The sequence below is a fragment of the Stenella coeruleoalba genome (genome assembly GCF_951394435.1).
Source record: "Stenella coeruleoalba genome assembly, chromosome: 2".
NCBI classification, from domain to species: domain Eukaryota; kingdom Metazoa; phylum Chordata; class Mammalia; order Artiodactyla; family Delphinidae; genus Stenella; species Stenella coeruleoalba.
Genome location: NC_137147.1, coordinates 182,269,866 through 182,291,202, shown reverse-complemented (window position 1 = coordinate 182,291,202; position 21,337 = coordinate 182,269,866). Strand labels below are relative to the sequence as shown.

The window sequence follows — 21,337 nt, the reverse complement described above, 5'->3', positions numbered from 1 at the left end:
AGGTTATTAGAAGAGGTTGAATGTAGTTCCTTGGGCTATACAGTACATCCTTGTTGCTTATTTATTTTATGGGCAGTAGTTTGTATCTGTTAACCCCATACTCCTTATTCATCCCTCCCCCCTTTCCCTTTGGTTTGTTTTCTTTGTGAGTTTCTGTTTTGTATAGATTCATTTGTATTATTTTTTAATTCAACATGTAAGCAAAATCATGTAATACTTGTGTTTCTCTGCTGACTTACTTCACTTAGTATGATAATCTCTAGGTCCATCCATGTTGCCGCAAATGACAAGATTTCATTCTTTTTTATGCTTGAGTAATACTCCATTATATATATAATGGAATAGATACATGAGACATTTTATATATATATATCTATATATATATATCAATTTTCTTAGACTGTTCATCTGTTGATGTGCACTTGGGTTTGTTTCTGTGTCCTGGCTATTGTAAATAGCGCTGCTATGAACATTGGGGTGCATGTATTTTTTCAAATGATAGAGTTTTCTCCGGATACATGCCCAGGAGTGGGAGGTTCCTGATGGAGAGAATGGCTAAGAGACAGCGCTGAGGCTGCTCTCACAGACTGAGGCTTTCTTCAGTGCTGCCCTAACCCCAGAATCTTCCGCAAATGGCTCCCACTCACACTTGTCTTGGATGGGTGGCATTTTTCAGAGATCAGAGAAGAGGAGTTGTGTTACATATCTGCGCTCACAAGGGCAGGAAGGGAGGAAGGAAAGGGGAGCAGTTGCCAGAGGTGAGGCTGGGAAGAACTGAACACTGACAGGAAGCAAGCAATGACCAGAATCGTGAGGTGACTTGGAAGAATGTGTCCTGCTCAGGAATTCCTGGAAATACTCAGAGTGTTGAGTTGTCACTCTCTAGAGGTTCACTCTCTAGAGTCTTGTCTAAATCTTAGTGGGTAAAATCACTCTCACAAACCAGAGGACTTTCAGCCACTAGGAGCCGGCGTCGGGTTACACAGAGTTTCCCCACCGTACATAATGTTTTGTGTTTCATTCATTTTGAAACTGTGTGGCGTATAAGTTCAGCTCTAGAATCGTTAAGAAGTAGTTTTCATCGCTTCATTGCTAACTTGCTTTTAATACATCAGGAATCAAAGGAAAAATTTCTCACCAAGCAATGTGAAAAGCCAGACAACAGCAAAGCAAGTGTGAAGTCAAAACTGAATTCTTGTATGTATTTGAAGGGAAGGGAGCGACGCGGGCGAGATGTGGAAGCAGGGCCGTCCGGCATATGCGGGGGAAGAGAAACAGTTTAGCTTGGCCGATTACAGTGGGTGAGATTTTGAAATGCCGTACAATGTCTCTTTCCTCCTTAGTAGTTCCAGAGCTGGTTTTTGTGTTGGTTGGTTTGGTTGGTTAGTTGGTTGTTTTCCAAACCCTGCAGCTTCCCCTCCCTTGAGCCAAGAAGCTGAAGACAGTTTTTTTACAGGGAAGGGGAGACAACACCACCCAGAACAAAAGAAACCCTTGCTCAGCGTTGAGTTTCAAACTGGACTTTTAATATAAAGTCGGTAGGCGCATCGTAGTCTCAAGAAATCAGATTTTCAAGCAGGAGTCGGGTGTTTTCTCAGACCTTTCGCAGCAGACTTCCTACATCACAAGCTTGGAGGCTTGGCTTCAGGGAGGACGAAGGCGAACACGTGTCCAGAACTGCCAGCCACACAGGGGAGAGTAAGCGCCTCTGTTCTGGGAGGACTGAGCGCCGGGCAGAGGCGGGAAAGGGCGCCCCAAATGCTGGGCCTACTTGGGAGCCTGTGGTACCTAAGAAGCCGGTAGAGGGCCGGGCGGGGTCCGGAGCCCGCCCAACAGCAGGTGCGGCTCGGCGGCCGGAGCCCGGGCGGCCCCCGAGTCCCCCGCCGCGGCCCCGGGGTGCGGGGGAGGCAGCGCTGGGCCGGGCCCGGAGGCTGGCGGGGTGGGACTCACGCGGGGCCCCTCCCGGCTGCGCCCCCCGCCGCTCCGCCCGGGGCAGCCGCCTCGCTGGGGGCCCGGACGCCGGGCCGGGCGGCCGGGCGGGCGTCGCGCCGCCTGCAGGGGCCCTGGCCCCCCGGGACCGGGGCGGGGACAGCCTGAAGGATGCGGCGTTCGCGCCGGGGCGCCGTTTTACGCTACTCGGTCCTTTAAAAGTCTTCTTTCCGCTTTACTGACGTGTGATGGGCAACAATCGCATCTCTTTAAGGCGTGCAGCGCGACGGCTTCCTATAAATGTGCGCTGTGAGAAGATGGCCGCCGCCCAGCCAGAGGGGCTGTTTTCACCCGGGAGACCCGGGGCCCCCCCGAGCTGGCCAGGTCACGTCCGGCCGCCGTCGGGGGAGGCGGATAAAACTTGAAGCTACGCACGCTTTTGCACGTCTGAGTCAGCGCCGGCGGTTTTTTTGAGCAAAGTCCCAGCAGAGTATACGTGGAGGAGGACTGAGCGGGCCGACACGAGGGCGCGGAGGTCGTCCGTGAGGAGGCCGGGCTGCAGCTGACGGGGCGGCAGCGGACGGGGGACTTTCTCCCGAGGGACGCGATGCTCGGCGAAATGAACCAGTCCCGAAGGCCGAACGCGGCCGATCCCGCTTCCGTGAGGCTACGAAAGCGGGCGGGGTCGCAGAAGCAGAGCGCACGGCAGGGGCTGTCGGGGACCGGGGTCCGAGTTCCGCCGCAGGACCAAGTGCTGAGATGGGCCGCGCGCGGTCCCGCGGTCCCAGCGCCGTGCGCTTCAGACGCGCTCAGGGCAAGTGCCCCTCCGCTGCCATCACACACACGCACACACGCGCACGCACACGCACACGCGACAGGCAGACTCCGCGAGGCGCTTTTGGTTTTATGCCTTAACACCTTTGCTGGAGCCTAGCTGCTGGACGATGGTGTCTTAGTTTCTGCTCTGCAACAAAGTGAGTCGGCCGTGCGTGTGCATCTACTCTGGGAGGCGTTGGTGCTTCTCCTGCCTGGACTGTGATGCTCTCGAGACTGCTGTTTGGCATGACCAGAATCCTCAAGTCGCGCATGTTAAAAGCGCGCAGTTCTTTGTGTATCAATCAAACCTCAGTAAAGCTGTTTTAAAAAAAGAATCGAGGGTTGTCTAAACTCCTAAGGAATTCTTTCAGCCTTCCTCTGAAACGGTCGGTGCTCCGCCCAGAGGGCGTGAGTAAATACCCTTCCTGAGGAAGGTGCTCACATCGTTACCCTCGCGGGTGACAGGGCCACGCAGCCGGAGTGCGCGCACGGGAGCGCACCGAGCACCCCTGGGCCCCGTGCAGCGTCTGCTGGAGTCCGAGGGGCACACGTGTCCCCAGAGTCACGACGCTCCAGGCGGGAAGGAAGACCCGCCTTCCCTCCACGCCTTCACCTCTGCTGTCGGAGCTCATGGTCAGTTCAGTTTCAGAGAATAATCCAAATAAACTGACCTCGGAGATTACAGTGGGGTCGCTTCTCTTCTGTTTTAAATCAGCGTCAGCAGCTGTCTATTGCTTCAAACAGGACAAAATAATAAAGGTGCTCCCTTAATGTTTTACACCTTGCGAGTGCAGATTAGGAAGGACCATCAGAGCTGAAAAAAGCAACACATTCCCTTCAAAGCAAAACCGGGGGCCAACCGTGACATCCTCCGCATGTGTCCTCGAGGTTCAAGCAGGACGCGGGTTGGTTGGGGCCAGCGTTTTTCTGCAGCGGAGGGGACGCATTTGCAAGCTGTCAGGGACCACGCTCGCCATCTTTATGTGCCTGGACCACATCCGCAGTGCAAACTGAGCAGATTGTCAGGGCAGCTCCCAGCCTAGAAATAGTTCTCACAGCCCCAGCACAAACTTTTCAGAGCCCTTCAGCCTCTTTTTCTCTCTAAAAGTGCTAAATTGTACATGGGAGTTGCAGAAAACTCACATTTGCCTTTTAGCACAACGTAAACACCGCACAGTGGAACTTTTGAGAGTTGGGTTCATTTTTTAGGCCATTTTGGTAGATTTAGTGGCACCGTTAGGAGCCCTTACTGTTTTTCCAAAAGTATGACTATATCTTCTTAAATGCCTAATTTGCACCCACTGAATCACACACTGGGAGAACTTGGCTCATTCAGAATTAAAAATATACTGAACTGACTGAGGTAACTTGAGAGGATTCTTTGTCCATGAGTCAGTGACTGTGAAACTGTTGGGATGCTTACAAAATAGAGTCCCTGCTAGAGACGCTGTGGAGTGTCTCTCAAGTCCACTGACTCTGCTGGTAAGGATGCCCCGAACCACCTTTTCTTATTATAGGTTTGACTAGTTAGGCTTTAAAAATAATTTTATCCAATCCAGCTATTCCACTCCTGGGTGTATACCCAAGAGAATTGAAAGCAAGGACTTGAACAGATGTTTGTGCACTCATGCTTATGTCAGCATTATTCACAATAGCCAAGTGATGGAAACAACCCAAGCGACCACCAGTGGATGGATGGATAAACAAAATGTTGTATGTGCACAGAATGAAATATTATTGCCCTGTAAAATGGAAGGAAATTCTGACATACACTACAGCATGGATAAACCTTGAAGACAATGTGCTGAATGAAATAAACCAGACACAAAAAGACAAATATTGTATGAGTCCACTTACATGAGGTAGCTAGGGAGGTCAGATTCATGGAGACAGACAGTGGTTTCCAGGGGCTGGAGGAGGGGAGGTTAGGAGCTGGTGTTTAAAGGGTGCAAAGCTTCAGTTTGGGAAGATGAAAGCATTCTGGAGATGGATGGTGGTGATGCTTACACAACGGTGTGAATGCGCTGAATGCTGTTGCGCTGTACAATTTAAAAAACAGCTGAAATGGTAAATTTTATGTTGTGTATATTTTACCACAATAAAAATAACTAAAACTAACTGTACACAAAATACGTTGACTATGGTCTTCTAGATGAATTGCCTTTGAAATTCGTATCAATTTGAATTTAAAAAGGCATCACGTCGACAGAAATAGCATGACTCTGAGAGGTCTGTCAGAAGGAGAAAAAGCACTAAGACACGATGCCTGATGATCTGGCATGACCCAAAGAAATAGTGAAAACTCACAGAAATTGAAACAGTATTGGTAAGAGAAACCCCTTGACCTAACCAAGTGTATAAGACCAAGACATACCAACATGGTACCCAGTGGCCACAAAGTGTGGCTCGCCTGAATTGAACTGTGCTATAACTCTAAAATACGCACCAACCCCAAAGATTTAGTGAAAAACAACGTAATATATTTCATTAGTAATTTTTATTCATTAAATGCTTAAATGATAGTATTTGGGATACATTTGGTTAAATTAAGCATATTAAAATTAATTTCACCTGTTTCATTTTTACTTTTTTACTACAGCTACTGGAAAATTTTATCTGTGTATGCAATGTGTGTACTTCATTGAGGTACAGTTGACATATAACTTATATTAGTTTCAGGTATACAACATAATGATTCGGTATTTGTATATATTGTGAAATGATCACCACAGCAAGTCTACTTAACATCTGTCACCACACAGAGTTACAAACATTGTTTTTCTTGTGATGAGAACTTTTAAGATCTACTCTCTTGGTACCTTTCAAGTATGCAGTACAGTGTGATGAACTATGGTCACCTTGCTGTGCACTACATCCCGATGACTTATTTATTTTATAACAACACCCCACAGCCCCGCCTCTGGCAACCACTGAACTGTCCTCTGTAAGTTCAGTTTTGTGGGGGTTTTTGGGTTTGGGGGTTGTTTTTTAGATTCCACATATATGGATCATGTATTTGTCTTTCTGTCTGATTACACTTAGTGTAATGCTCTCAAGGCCCATCCATGTTGTAACAAGCGGCAATACTTCTTTCTTTAGTATGGCTGAAGAACATTCCATTGTATGTATTTACGGCACTTTTTCTTTCTTTTTTCTTTTATTTATTTATTTTTTATTGAAGTATAGTTAATTTACAATGTTGTGTTAGTTTCAAGTGTGCAGCAAAGTGATTCACTTATAGATATATTTATATTCTTTTTCAGATTCTTTTTTTTAACATCTTTATTGGGGTATAATTGCTTTACAATGGTGTGTTAGTTTCTGCTTCACAACAAAGTGAATCAGTTATACATATACATATGTTCCCATATCTCTTCCCTCTTGCGTGTCCCTCCCTCCCACCCTCCCTATCCCACCCCTCCAGGTGGTCACAAAGCACCGAGCTGATCTCCCTGTGCTATGCGGCCGCCTCCCACCAGCTATCTACCTTACGTTTGGTAGACGGCACATTTTCTTTACCCATCCATCAATTGATGGACACTGAGGTTGTTTACATATCTTGGCTATTGTAAATAATGCTGCAGTGAACAACGGGATGCATATATCTTTGCAAAATTAGCATTTTAATGTTCTTCAGATAAACAGCCAGAAGTGCAATTGCTGGATCATGCGGCAGTTCTATTTTTAATTTTTTGAGGAACCTCCATACTGTTTTCCATGGCGGCTGCCCCAATTTACATTCCCACCAACAGTGCAAGAGGGTTCCCTTTTCTCTATATCCTTGCCAACACTTGTTATTTCTTGTCTTTTTGTTGATAGCTATTCTGATGGCTCTGACATGATAATCTCATTGTGGTTTTGATTTGCGTTTCCCTGATGGTTAGTGATGTCGAGCAGAAAATTTTAAATTACGCAGTGGCTCGTCCCATATTTCTGCTCTAGAGGCATGTGGTATGGTTCATGGTATAACAGCATAGAGGTAGAGTTCGTTTCATGACTGTGGGCTCCTTCTCTAAGGTATAAGAGACCAACTTTTAAGACTTTGTCAGTTCTGATACCTCTCTATTCCTATTCCCTAGTCTTAGCCGTCTACTTTATAGCAGGCCCAGTACAACAAACTGTGCAATGTTCTCATTTCCTCTCTGTATTCTATTCATTGTACCCTACCAGATTAACTTTTAGAAAACCCTTGTATACATTTTTTTTGCCATGCCCCAAATCCAGTAACTACATCTGGGAAGTCTGCAGATTCCGGGTTTCCCAGAGATTCTGAATCAGTAGGATGGGGGCAGGACCGAGACTTTGCTTGCATTTCAACGGCTACCCCAGACTAGCATCATGCGGGAGGCCTGGGGAACACTGGCCTGTGGGGTTAAGCTGGATTCCTCAAAGTATTTCTCAAGGCTCTTTTTTTTTTTTTTGCAGTACGCGGGCCTCTCACTGCTGTGGCCTCTCCTGTTGCGGAGCACAGGCTCCGGACGCGCAGGCTCAGCGGCCATGGCTCACGGGCCCAGACGCTCCGCGGCATGTGGGATCTTCCCGGACAGGGGCACAAACCTGCGTTCTCTGCATCGGCAGGCGGGCTCTCAACCACTGTGCCACCAGGGAAGCCCTCAAGGCTCTTTTTTTTTTTTTTTATTGGAGTATAATTGCTTTACAATGGTGTGTTAGTTTCTGCTTTATAACAAAGTGAATCAGTTATATATATACATATGTGCCCACATCTCTTCCCTCTTGCATCTCCCTCCCTCCCACCCTCCCTATCCCACCCCTCCAGGCGGTCACAAAGCACCGAGCTGATCTCCCTGTGCTATGCGGCTGCTTCCCACTAGCTATCTACCTTACGTTTGGTAGTGTATATATGTCCATGCCTCTCTCTCGCTTTGTCACAGCTTACCCTTCCCCCTCCCCATATCCTCAAGTCCATTCTCTAGTAGGTCTGTGTCTTTATTTCTGTCTTACCCCTAGGTACTTCATGACATGTTTTTTTTCTTAAATTCCATATATATGTGTTAGTATATGGTATTTGTCTTTCTCTTTCTGACTTACTTCACTCTGTATGACAGACTCTAGGTCTATCCACCTCATTACAAATAGCTCAATTTCGTTTCTTTTTATAGCTGAGTAATATTCCATTGTATATATGTGCCACATCTTCTTTATCCATTCATCCGATGATGGACACTTAGGTTGTTTCCATCTCCGGGCTATTGTAAATAGAGCTGCAATGAACATTTTGGTACATGACTCTTTTTGAATTATGGTTTTCTCAGGGTATATATCCAGTAGTGGGATTGCTGGGTCATATGGTAGTTCTATTTGTAGTTTTTTAAGGAACCTCCATATCAAGGCTCTTTTTATCTTCATAAGCTGGTTAGTCCAATCTGTCTGAGGGGGAATGGGAAGCAAATACCTGGAGAACCTTTGGAAGAGAATAGGCCTCTGTCCTGAGCAGCTTTGATACTTGCCTGATAGAGGGCAGGGAGTTGGCCCTAAAGGTGTTTCCAGCTCTGCTATTCTTTGACCCTAAACCTAATTATGATCATCTACATCCTCAGAGTAATTTTTCCAAGCTTCAGTCAGTTTGAGGAAGTCAGCCTGTCCAATGCTGCATTTTGTAGTGCTGACATCATCATATGAGTCTACATGAACCAAGATGGTTTGACATGTGCTCGTTTTCATGAATTATTTTCCTTGCTTTTCTATTGATTAGCTCCAGGCATCTTGAGGGATGTTAATGTCAGGACTTAAACTCTCATTCTAATAGATGAAGGTGATGACATTGCAGACTGATGAGCTGAAGGCCATATCTGGCTCACAGGGTCTTTCTGATTTTTCTGCATGGTTGCTGTTATGGACTGCATCCCCCACCCCCAAATTCATATGTTGAAGCCCTAACCCTCAATGTGACAATATTTGGAGATAGATAGGCCTATGAAAGAGATAAGTAAAATTAAATGACGTATAAGGGTGGGGCCCTGATTCCATAGGACTAGTGTCCTTGTAGGAGGAAAAGACACCAGAGATAAATCTCTTTGTGAGCACACGGCAAGAAGGTGTCTGTCTGCAAGCCAGGAAAGAGGTCTCATCATAAACCAACCTGTCAGCCCCTTGGTCTTAGACTTCCAGCCTCTAGCACTGTGTGTTTGTTTAAGCCACCCAGTCTGTTGTATTCTGCTATGGCAATGAAATTGCCAATACTTAAAATTTGGGTGATTGCCTATAAAAATCTGAATTTCTCTTGAAAAATGATAAGATCTGGCTACAGTTAGCTAGAGATGAGTAGTAATTTGTCTGCACTCTCCACTTCTCCACAGTCTCCACCACTCCCTTCTGTCTCCCAGACATGGAGGATAAAGGTCAATTGGCAATTGTCTCAGTATTCTTATTATTTTTAATCCAGCTCTTTTCACTCATTTACATTACTTGCCTTACCATTGTGGATTTAGGTTTGTAACTGATAATGTAACTAATCTATTGACAAAGGTCAGTTTTCTTCCAATAATGAAATAGGATTTGCATTTAACTATCCACACTATCTTGTCTGAACTCGCTTTTGATACATAGTCTTTCTTTATGAGCAAGCTAACCAGCTGTAGATTCTGAATATGTATGAACCATGCTGGTATACACTAATATACCTTTCAATCATGAAAATAAATTAGGACATAAATCTAAACTGAAATGACAAGTCTTAACTCCGAACATCATGGGCCAATTATGTACTCTGCAAAGGATGTCTTTTATCAACTAATGAATCAGGGTGGCATGAACTGGCAAAAGAAAAGCTCCCTTTTGTCTTGATAGATGCAAATAAAGAATAATTACTTTTACTTGAAATTTTGAAAAAAATGAATTGGGAGTATAAGGATTCCATCTGTTGCATGATTTCAAGTCAGCCATGAGAGCTGTGCATCAGAAACATTGAAATATTAACTTTAGATCTTGCATTTATGGAAATGAAAGCATAAGGCATTTTAAGAGCCAGAAAATGTAACAACCATTTATCAGAGAAAATGGGAGCAGAAGCTGGAGACACGGAAAGTAAAATGGAGGAAAAAAGAAGGAAAACAATTGCTGGAATGAGGGGAAATTAATGTAACAGAGCAGAAAAATAAAGAGCACAAAGGAGAAAAACACGATGCTTTAAAGGAGAACAGAAATCTATGAAACTGTACTATATTTATTTATTGGTTGGAAGTGTATTTCTATTAGACGAATTCAGGCAAAATATATAAAGGAACAGTAAATCCCTATATTGTTTGTCTTAGGCATCTACAACAATAAACAAATGAATGGATCAAAATCATTCTTTTCAAAACAACAGTGTGTAAAAACCGATCTATCAATGACTTTTTGACTAATTTCATTTGTCTGCTTTTGGTGCTCTTGGAATAGAATTCAGCTGCTTAGACAAAAAGAAAATTTTCAGAGTTTACTTATGGGCCATTTCAGTATGCTTCAAGTACACTGTACTACTATTAGTTGTAGTTGAAAGGTATTACAGATGTGCAGTTTGTAGGTTAAAGTACATTATAGTGTTTTAGATGTTGAAGCGACCATTCTTTTGTCAAAAAAAAAAATTTATGTATGGGTCGTGTCTCCCATTTGTAAACTGAGGATCTCTCTTTTAAAGTTAGTATGAGGAAGAATGTCTGCCTTAGAAGTTTCCAAAGAATAAAAAAGTAAAATTCACTGGGAGTGTTTTTATTAAAAAAAAGGTAATTCATGTTTATTGTAAAATAGTTTAGAAAACACAGATGAGCAAAAGAGACAACAAAAATCATTCTTACTCCACCATTCAGAAATAATCACTTCTTTGACTAATCACAGCGTGGTGTGTATAAGTCCCATCTTCTTTCATTGTGACTAGCTACATGTATATAATTTTAAAAATGTGATCACACTGTATACATTGTTTCAGAACCTGCTTTCCAATTTAACAATGTCTTGCAAAAAGCTTTCTGTGTCATTAACTATTATTCTACAACATGTTTTCATGGTGAGGTTGCACCGTAATTAAATTAACCAATTTTTCCCTAACATTTTTACCATTATAAATAATGATGTGGTGAACACCCTTGTACATAAACCCTTGGGCATAATCCAAAGGGCACAAAAAATTAAAAAGCTTCTGGTGTGCGTTGCCAAATTGTCCTTGCAGAATAACCGTGCCCACTTAGACAGACCCTAGTATGATACGAGATCAGCTGGTTTTACCAATTCTCCTGCATTTTAAATGAGATCACAAGTAGGAAGTACCTAACACAGTGACGGCGTTAGGTAGCGTCACATAACATGTTGTTCTCTTTCTACTCCTTTCTCACTGAGGAAGAGAATCCCACTTTTTACACTAGGTACAGGAGGAACATAGGTGTTTTTTGGGCGCTTAATGCATTTGAGGCAGTGAGGTTCTTAAATAAGTGGGTGTCCTTACTGTTTTCACTGAATTATAAGAATGGACATAGCCTATTCCATTCTTGTCTTTTATGGAATGTGATTACACACCTTCAATTATTTGGACTGTGAACTTTTCTTTATTATTTTTAACCTAATCTTGTTAGATGGCTGTCTGTCTATCAACAACTGAATTTCTCATTTTCCTAAGTGGAAATAAATTTTCCAAATAGTTTGAATCATTGACTTTCAAGTCCATGCAAATGCCTTAGAGATTCATAGTGGTAATTCCAAAATCTATCAAAATAATAGGATTTGCAGTGTCATTCCCTAAGACATCTAACCTTCCACTCACTTTCAGAACCTAGAGAAGTTTTAAAAAGAAACTATTTACACACAAGTCATCCTGAGAGGCAAAATGATAGTGAGTACAAACAGCAGAATGATGGTGACCAGGATTTCTAAAAGGAAACTTTCCAAGCTAAAGACAGTAGAAGATCAGAGAGTATCTATCTGTTTAAAATTCCTTCCACCTTAATTAAACTCCTTTCAGACTGAAATAGCCAGCTATGATGAGGAACATATTGGATTCCCAGGATGTCCTGGGGAAGAATAAAACCTAAAAAAGAACTTTGTCGCTGAAAACTTAGAATTAATGTTGTCAGCTTTAAAGCAGAAAACAACTATAAAACAAAACATCTTATACAAAAACTAAGGCAAAAAAAAAAAGTAAGTGCTGTCCCATGGAGAGAGAAAAGTTGGTCTCTTTGCATGGAGTAGCAAAGAAATAGTGTGATCCTCAGCATGTTTGCTCTCTGACATCTCTGGGTGCTTTCACTCACTGCCTTTGACATTTTTCTAGTCAGGTCAGAATTTTCTGTTACGCCATTTCACACACACACACACACACACACACACACACACACACACACACACAGCCAAAAATTGACCTTGAAATTCAGGTTCTCTTTTGTTTACTTTAAAGCTACTGCATTCCTGGTACTCAAGAATTAAAAGAAAGAATTCTTAGAAATACACAAGATGATTTTCATGTTAGCTTACTGTATCTGTTTCCACAAGCTTAGTTTCCTTTAGAATGGTACTTTGCTCTTATTTTATGCATTTAGTGATCATGCAAACAAGAGCCCCAAGCTCGCATATGGTAAAGGAACATCCTTCTCAACCGTTCCTCTGGTTCTTTGTGCTGCTGCTTCCCTCCACTCTCGGGACCCACTAATTCCAAGAACATTTAAAAATCTTAAAATGACGGTGAAAGCTGCTTCTAATAATAGTGTAACAATAATATACTTATTAATTTTCTATAGCTGTCATAATCCATGATTTCTAGATGTGTTTTTAATGTTAGTAGAACACAGCCAACCAGTGACTTTAACATGACAAATAACTACTGTTGAAAGCTAAAGGATTTACACTATTATTTAAATTCTGTTCTTTGTTAGCATTGATACTATTTCCTTGTTTCTATTATCCTCTTTTATAACCTCCTTTGAAAAGCAGTGAAGATGAATTGGTGTTTTACAGAACCTTAAAGTTCTCAGCAATGCCTCACCTTTTTATTGGAGAATCTATCACTGGTATAACTTTCATCCTGTACAGGCTTTTCATTTCATACAAATTATTTACACTTAATTCAATTAAGTTTATGATCTTCTCCAAATTATGAAGAACGTACCCAGTACTTAATGTTTTTCAATAAAACCTTGCCTGCTCTCTAAAGCATTAAGTGAGATGGTCGGTCTCCTGAGTGGACACATACAAAGCTGTTTTCCTAGCTAGTTTTAGACGCTGGGGACGGTTAGTTCCCAAACATTGCAGCACACCAAGGTTACATATGTGATGCTTTTAAGTGGCTTCTAATGTTTCTATAACCTGATAAAGTGCCATTAATCCTTTCTAGCCACTTTTTAAAAAGTATTGTTGGTGCTGAAAACAAGTTCAGAAATTCAAAGCAATTTTCTGTGAAGTAATATTATCCTTAAATCAGCATAAACTAATTCTTTCAGTAAAAGTGTTGGTGAATCCTGTGAGGGAAATAAAACATCTAATTGTTTATACTTTGGAAATCCAAAAGTGAAAACCTCACTCATTGCTTGTTTTTGTGATTTGCATTATCTGGTACAGTGCCAGTTATACGTCGTCTTCTCAGATGTTTGATAGTTTTCGGAGAAACTTGGAATGACCTCGGGATGCTCTCTGTCTCAGCCCAGCTGCTTAACTCTGAATTCTATTCCATAACAGTTTGTGAAATCAGCCATCTCCTCAGAGCTCTCCCGTGGGTTGCAGGCGATCAAACAAACAAAACCATAGTGTCAAGACAGTTAGATTGGTTTAACAGAAAGGGAATTCTAAAGACATTCATGAATGACTCTAAAAAATGCACAACGGGAAGGTCATATCTTTATTAAAATCACCACAAACAAAAGCATCGCCAATATATCTATATATAGATATAGATACACACACACACAAGCTGTATACATATATTCTCAAATTCCTGGAAAATTATCACAGATATATTGGCTTTTACATGTCATTACACGGCGTAGCCCTAAAATAGAACGAAAACACCCATACAGTTTTTGGATGAACAGCATCCTTTGCATTTCTAAATTCCTGTGTTTTCAGACATTTGTTTGTAAAGGATTTGCTGTGAAACGTTTCCCAGTTGAGGCCTCCCGGCCCTGGGAGTGACGTGGCCTGTGTCGTGTAACATTTGGTAGCTATAATGTCCGTTCAATGGTATCTCGCCTTTTCTGTAGCAAGAGCCAACCTGCGAATGTTGGCTATACAGCCAGCTGCGGCTTCCTGGAGCTCCTGGTCAGGTGACCCCACCATACGCAGTAGAAGCTGCACACACGGAGGAGCAGGGGGAGGAGGGAAATGAGAATAAAACCGTTAATCTAAACAGGTAAAGTTGGACTATGAGAACGAGGCTAAATACGGAATGCTTTCTAAGTCACCGAACAGAAGGGCCGAGAAATCCCACGGTGGCAAATGCAGATATAAATGGTACTTAATCAGATGCAGGAATTTCTCATGAAATTCTGCCTTTTTACTCAACGGAGCTGAGCTAGACCTGTTTCTCCCTCCTCGCTTTGGTCATCTCACTGCTCGAAATTTCTGCTTTGAAATTCCTCTTGCATCCTCTGTGGCTCTTCCACCTCCGGAGACAGGCCAGCAGCGTGTCATGCCTAGCTTGTCGTGCATCCTCGAGGCTTAATCTCTGCGTTCCAGGCTACCCCATCGTGTCCCAACCTCATTATATCAGTCCCTCAGTAGAGACTTTCATTGACTCCCAATGCCAGCTAACTCGAGCCCAGTCTCTCAACCTGTCCTTGAAGGATTTCTGTGCTCTGGCCTCCGTTTACCTTTCGAGCCATTCATCTTTCTCCTGTTCCATCCTGTAGTCCAAGGTCACGCTCCCCCACTTCTTTTGCCTTGATTGGTGCCATTACTCTACCTAGAATGCCCTCCCACCTCCTTCTCTGACTCTGTTATCCACCTTTCATGACCCAGCTAACTTTTCTGCAAAGCCTCCACTGATTTCTGTCAAGCAAAATGCCGTTTCTCCCTCATCAGAACTCTCATAGTTGTTTACTCAAATGTCTGTTGCTATACTTGTATTCTTCCCTTTTTCACAGACTTGTATTAATGCTTTTTGTCCTACTTTAGATTGTAAACTCTGGAAGAATCTTATAAAATCATACAGTGCCTGATACATGGTAGATGCCAAATAAATATCAAAAAAATTAGAACTTTTTTAATCTATCAATTATAATTCTAACAGTTCTGATGAAAGATTTAAAATGTAATTTGAATTGAACATTTTTCATACAGTAGCCTTTGAGTACAAATGTGGATAATGTCATAGAATGAGGATGTCTTGATAAGGAAAGAAATATTGTAAAGAAAAATATTGTGAAACATCTTAAATATGGCAGGCTTAGGAGTTTGGCTTTTATTCTGCAGGTAAGAAAAGGAAGTTGTTGAAGCACTTTAATCAGGAGAGTGACATGGTCATATTTGTATTTTAGAAAGATAAATTTGATGGCAACTTAATAGAATAAGGACTGTGGAGAGAGGGGACTGGTGGGAACTGCAACACATCAGGCCAGAGGTGATAAGAACTGAGTAAAGCAGAACCGGGAACAGCATGGAAGGAATGAGTTCAAGGGATATTTAGGGACTAAACTATTCAACAGATGGCCCAAGGACAGCTGGTTATCCAAAGAGAAGAAAATGCAAATGGTAATCTCACACATAAACATCACTTCCAGGTAGACTGATGACTTAAATAAGAAAGCAAAACGTGAAACGTTTAGGAGGTTGTACAAGAGGAGACCTTGATCACACTGGGGTGTTGAAGGGTGTCTGGCCTCTCTGTTTCTTGACCTCCTCATGTCAATGATTTTCACCACACTTTAGCCCCTACTTCCAGGGTCACACCCTGGTTCTTATTTTTCATCACTCTCAACAGTCCAACCTCCAGACTCTGATAACAATTACTGCTCTTCTGATTTGGCCATTGAACTTACTTGTTTGTTCTCATCACGACCTCTAGTCCACTGGCCTGTGTACTTTTCCTTAAACCATCTCCTGTCTTCACTTCCTCCATAACCAGTTTAGATTGTACAGTCCATCTTTTCATTCATTCTCTTACCAGTTGTAAGGAACGGCACCAAAAACGGAAGAGAGCTTAAACAAGCTTTATTTGGGAACGCTCCCAGGTGAGGTTCACTGGCCCGAGAGAAGGGGGCCAGAGAAGTCGCGCCCGGGTGCGGGCGCGAACAAAATTTATCGGGGTGGACGCAGGGGAGGCGCTTGCTGTGTGAAGCAGCCCCCTTTTGTGGTAATCTTTCGGGTGTTGTGGCTATGTTGGGTGTCAGTTGCATCAGCCTCAGAGCCATTGGTTCCGCCCCTCGGGGAGCGGGAAGACCGGTCGGTTGCATCAGCCTCCTTGGCGGGGGTTCCGTCTGGCTCCCTGGGCCCTTCCCCGGACCTGCTGGCCTTACATCCCGACTTCTTTGGTGTAATGGGGCGACGTTTGGTCTCTGGCTACTTCCTGCCGTACGGGGGCGCCGGAAGGGCGTCGGGCGGCCAGCGGTCCGGAGGTTAGGGGAGGGCGGCAGCGGGGGGTTCTGTGGGTAGCAAGGCATGTGGGTGGTCACCGCCACCCGAGAGACTTCTTGTATGCGGCTGCGGAGGAACCTGTTGAACCACCTGAGAGACGAAGGCGGGTCCGTTGTCCGACTGGATGGAGATCGGCAGGCCAAATCGGGGGATGATATGTTGGAGAAGGATGGTGGCGACCGTGTCTGCCGTTTCTCGGGCCGTTGGGAAGGCCTCGATCCAACCTGAAACGGTGTCAACGAGAGTGAGCAAATACCGGAAGCGTTTACAGGGGGGCATGTGGGTGAAGTCAGTCTGCCAGTCCTCGCCAGGTTGGTGTCCGCGCCTCTGGTGAGCAGGGATTCGGGGCCGTAGGCCTCCTTGTGGAGAGACGGACGCGCAAGTCTGGCAAGCCACGTGAGTTTTTGAGATGGCATCTCTGAGTCCAGGCATGTAGAAGAGGGGATCTAGGAAATGGAACATCGCCCTCGGGCCAATGTATAGGGACTTGTGGATGTCTGCTAGGAGGCTGGCCACTTGGGCTGAAGGGAGGGCAACTTTGTTGTCCATAAAAATCCATCCTTTTTCGGTCCTGTGGCCCCCTTTGGATAGTAGGGCTGTCTCTTCTTGGGGGTCGTATGCGGGTCGGATTGAGGTGGTGAGGAACAAGATCGGAGCTGGAGGGGCCTCTCTGGCGAGCTCGCGGGCCACGGAGCCAGCCTTTGAGTTACCGTGTGCTGTTGGGTTAGAAGGAGACTGGTGGCCCCTGCAGTGGGTGACTGCCACCTCCTCAGGCAGCTGGAGGGCATCCAGGAGTTTTGCGATGAGGGAGGCGTTGACCACCGGGGAGCCCTTGGTGGTCAAAAATCCGCGCTCCCTCCAAAGAGCCGAGCGGCTGTGTGCGATCAGGAAGGCGTATTTGAATCTGTATAGACATTGACCCTTTGGCCCTTAGAGAGGTCGAGGGCCCGCGTGAGTGCGATCAGTTCAGCCCTTTGAGAGGTTGTCCCTTCTGGGAGGCGGTTGGCCTCGATAATGGTTGAGATGGTTACTATCGCGTAGGCCGCCCGGCGGTGTCCGTCGGGGCCGAGTATTGAGCTGCCATCTATGAAGAGGGTGCGGTCCGGGTTTAACAGTGGAGTATCAAAGAGTCCCTCCCTCGGCGGGCTGAGGGCCTCTACGACTTGGGGGCAGGAGTGAGAAGGGGAGGTCCCGGTGTCAGAGATAGGCAAGAGGGAGGCCGGGTTTAGGTGGGGGGGAGAGGTCGAGGGAGATAGCAGGGTTTTCAATGAACAGCAGGTGGAATTCCTGGATGCGGGAGGCGCCCGAGAGAGAGAGCCTTATGGCCGAGGAGGTCGGCCAGTCGGTGGGAGGAGAATACCGTCAGCAGGCGGGCCAGGGTCAGTTTGAGTGTTTGGTCAGCTCGGAGGCGTGGTTGCCGTCCCCGAATGGTTGGGTCAGGTTGTTTGGAGAGGTAAGCCACGGGGCGATAGGAAGGCCCTACGGGTTGGGCAAGGAGTCCAGTAGCTATTCCGATCCGTTCATCTACGAAGAGGTGGAAAGGACGGTCTGGGTTAGGCAGAGACAGGGGAGGGGAGGATATCAGGGTGTCTCTGAGGGTGAGAAAGGCCCGTCGAACAGTGGAGGGAGAGGTAAGGGGTCCTTGGGGGTTTCTTTAGCAGCTAAATATAGGGGCTTAGCAAGAAGAGCGAAGTCAGGGATCCAGCGTCGGGAAAATCCCGTTAGGCCCAGAAAGGAGAGAAGCTGGTCAGCTGCCTCTGGAGGTTGGAGGTCGCGGATGGCCTGGGTGCACTCGGCTGTCAGGCTCTTTGTTGTGGGGGTAAGGTGGATTCCCAGGTAGGTTACTGAGGGTATAGACAGCTGGGCCTGGGCTGGAGAGACCCGAGAGCCAAGATAATTGAGGAGGTCAGCAGTGTGCTGTTTTGAGAGACTGAGAGATGGGCTACAGAGGAGGAGGTCATCCACGTATTGGAGGACTATACTGGGGGTGAGAGGGCAGGAAGCGAGGTCCCGCGCCAGAGCCTGGCCAAAGAGGTGGGGCTGTCGCGGAAGCCCTGGGGAAGAACCGTCCAGTGAGCTGGCGGGAAGCACAACTGGGTGGAGGGGAATTATCGCCTCATTGATCAGCGGAGGTCCTGGACCAGGCGGTAACTCCTGAGGCCTTGCGGACAGGCAGGATGGGGGTGTTGCAGGGAGAGTCCGTGGGGACGAGGAGCCCCTGATCTAAGAGTCTGGTGATAATAGGTTGCAAGCCCCTTAGATGAGTCTCAGAGCTGGGGACTCGGGGCCTGGATGGAAACTTAGAGGGGTCTTTTAGACGGATTAGGACGTGGGGTGGTGTGTCGCTATTATGGGTTTTGATCTATCCCAGACCTGGGGGTCTATCCAGTTGGGGGAGATGGGAGGAGGAAGAGAGGAGGGAGAGGGTTCCGCTGCAGACTGAGGAGGGGGAGCAGGAGTTGAGAGGAGGAGGCCTTAGGATCAAGCCTGGCAAGTTGGAGAGAGGCCCCTAATTGGAAGAGAACATCACGACCTAGCAGAGGAACCGGGCAGGATGGTATGACTAAGAAAGAATGAGTGAAAGGGAGCCTCTCGATGGAACATGAGAGGGGGCCGGTCTGGAGCGGGAAGGACGGCTTACCATCGATGCCCATAACCGAGATCTGGGAAGGAAAAACTGGCCCGGAATATGTAGGCAAGACCAAATAGGTAGCCCCCGTGTCCACCAGGAATGAGATGGACTTACCCGCTACCTGTACCGTTACCCTGGGCTCGGCGAGGGTGATGGGGGTCTTCCAGTCCGGGTGTTGTCAGTCGTCAGCCAATCCCAGGAGTTTGAGTGGTGGAGCCGTCGGGTCGGTCCGCCCTCCGCGTGGAGGCGCTGAGGGAGGGCCGGCCGTAGGGCAGCCACTCTTCCAACGGCCTGTTAGCCCGCAGCCAGGGCAGGGCTTGGAAGGAGGCCGGGGATTGGGACATTGGCGAGCCCAGTGCCCCTCTTTTCCGCACTTGAAGCAGGCCCCCGCCGGGGCTGCCTTCGGCGGGTCCCGTGGATGTTGTCCGTGGGAGATGGCCGGCCGTGGGGCGGCTACGAGGGCTTGGGTCTGGAGGGCCACCTTTTGGTGCATCCGGGCCTGTCGGCTGGACTCTACCAAATCCTCACGGGCATTGTAGACTTTAAAGGCCATTTTTACCAGGTCTCGGATGGGAGTCTGGGGGCCGTCCTCTGCCCGCTTAAGTTTTTTTCTGATATCAGGGGCTGATTGGGTGATAAAGAGGGTGGCCAAGACCGTTGCGCCTGCGGGGGTGTCGGGGTCCAAGCGGGTGTAGAGAGTTAGGGCCTCTGTAAGGCGGTTGAGGAAAACGGCTGGATTTTCATTGGGCTCTTGGGTTATCTCTTTTAGCTTTTCGAAGTTGACAATCTTGTGGGAGGCAGCCTGCATACCAGCCAAGAGGCATTGGATCATTAGATCGCGTTTGTGGTGACCGTCTTGGCCGTCCTGATGACTCCAGCCCGGATCGGTGCCAGGAACGGCAGTGGCTCCGACGGGCATAGAGTTATCAGTGAGGTGGACCTGATCTGCGTGGTTTCAGGCAGCAGTTAGAATTCTTTCCCTCTCGTCGGGGGTCAGAGTAGAAGATAGGATCACAAAGATATCGTGCCAGGTTAGATCGTAAGCTTGAGAGAGGTAGCGAAATTCTTTGATGTAGCGGGAGGAGTCGGCAGAAAAGGAGCCTAATCGCTTTTCTATTTGAGAGAGATCTTGGAGGGAAAAGGGAACATGAACCCTAATTAATCCTTCCGCTCCGGCCACCTCTCTTAAGGGACAGAGAAGGTCTGGGTCCTGGGAGTCGTGGTGGTGTGAGCGGGCGTGTGAGCTGACTGGCGAGGAGAGGGGCAAAGAGAGAGAGGCGGAGGGGGAGGAAGCGGGGGAAGGGGGGGGCCAAGGGGGAGGTTGACGGGGGGAGTGGGGGAGTGGTGGGGGGCGTTGGGGTGGGCTCGGGAGGGAGAGGGGCCGGTCCAGGGTAGGGTGGGGGTTGGAGAGGAGCTCTGGAGCGGGGAGAGGCGAGAGATTCGGGTGGGTTGGCTAGTGGAGAGGGGTCATCGTCAAAGGAAATTAGGGGCTTGGATGTAGGAGATGTCTGTTTGGCAAGAAGGATCTGGGAAGCTGAACAATCGACGCAGAGGGAAGGGCGGGAGCGTAAATACCAGAAGGCCTGGACGTAGGGGACCTCGGACCATTCGCCCGTCCTGCGGCAGTAGTTATCTAAATCGCGGAGGATGTTGAAATCGAAAGTTCCTTCAGGAGGCCATTTAGATTGACTGTCTAGAGGGTACCGTGGCCAGGCCATTCTATTCCTCTATTCGGTGGAATAGAATACGAGCCGCCCGCGGCGGAGATCTTGAGAAAAGCCGAGTTTTGTAAAGTTGGCCAGGAGACACCCCAGGGGTGCCTTAGGATCTGGTTTGGATTCCCCATGACCTCCGGTCTGTCCCCGGGTGAATAGAGAAAGAGAGAGACGTCTCTGGTCTCAGTCTCTGGTCACGGCGGATCCGAGAGCAGTCAGGCGGTTGGGACGTCTCCACAATCGCCCGAGGCTCGGAGGGAGGACGGAGGAGTCCCTGACGCGGCCGCGGTTAAGGACAGGGAGTCCGGTGGGTAGGGCCCCCGGGGGTCAAGGGGAACGAAGGAGGGACTTACCCTGCTTCTGCCAGATCGAGTGGGTGAGCAGAGGTCCCCGGTCGGGAGGGGTGGCCCCGCGGTAATTTGTGGGGCTGGGTACCCCTCCCGGGTTTCGGCACCAAATGTAAGGAACGGCACCAAAAACGGAGGAGAGCTTAAATGAGCTTTATTTGGGAACGCTCCCCGGGCGAGGTTCACTGGCCCGAGAGAAAGGGGCCAGAGAAGTCGCGCCCGGGTGCAGGCGCGAACAAAATTTATCGGGGTGGACGCAGGGGAGGCGCTTGCTGTGTGAAGCAGCCCCCTTTTTGGGTGATCTTTCAGGTGTTGTGGCAATGTCAGGTGTCGGTTGCATCAGCCTCAGA

General features: G+C 46.9%; 1 protein-coding gene and 1 long non-coding RNA gene across 10 annotated transcripts in view; one reads left to right on the top strand and one right to left on the bottom strand.

The window, feature by feature from the left end:
- The window catches only part of LOC307183152, an 84,667-nt gene that overhangs the window by 55,445 nt on the left and 7,885 nt on the right, over positions 1 to 21,337 (top strand). The window lies entirely within an intron of this gene.
- Positions 13,586 to 21,337, bottom strand: part of ODAD2 (outer dynein arm docking complex subunit 2) — a 219,812-nt gene continuing 212,060 nt past the window's right edge. For all 9 annotated transcript variants that reach the window (XM_079915239.1, XM_079915230.1, XM_079915238.1 and 6 more), the window contains one exon: positions 13,586 to 14,010. In XM_079915239.1, coding sequence (XP_079771365.1) covers positions 13,897 to 14,010 — 114 coding nt within the window. In that variant the 3' untranslated portion in view covers positions 13,586 to 13,896. The remainder of the gene's footprint in view (positions 14,011 to 21,337) is intronic.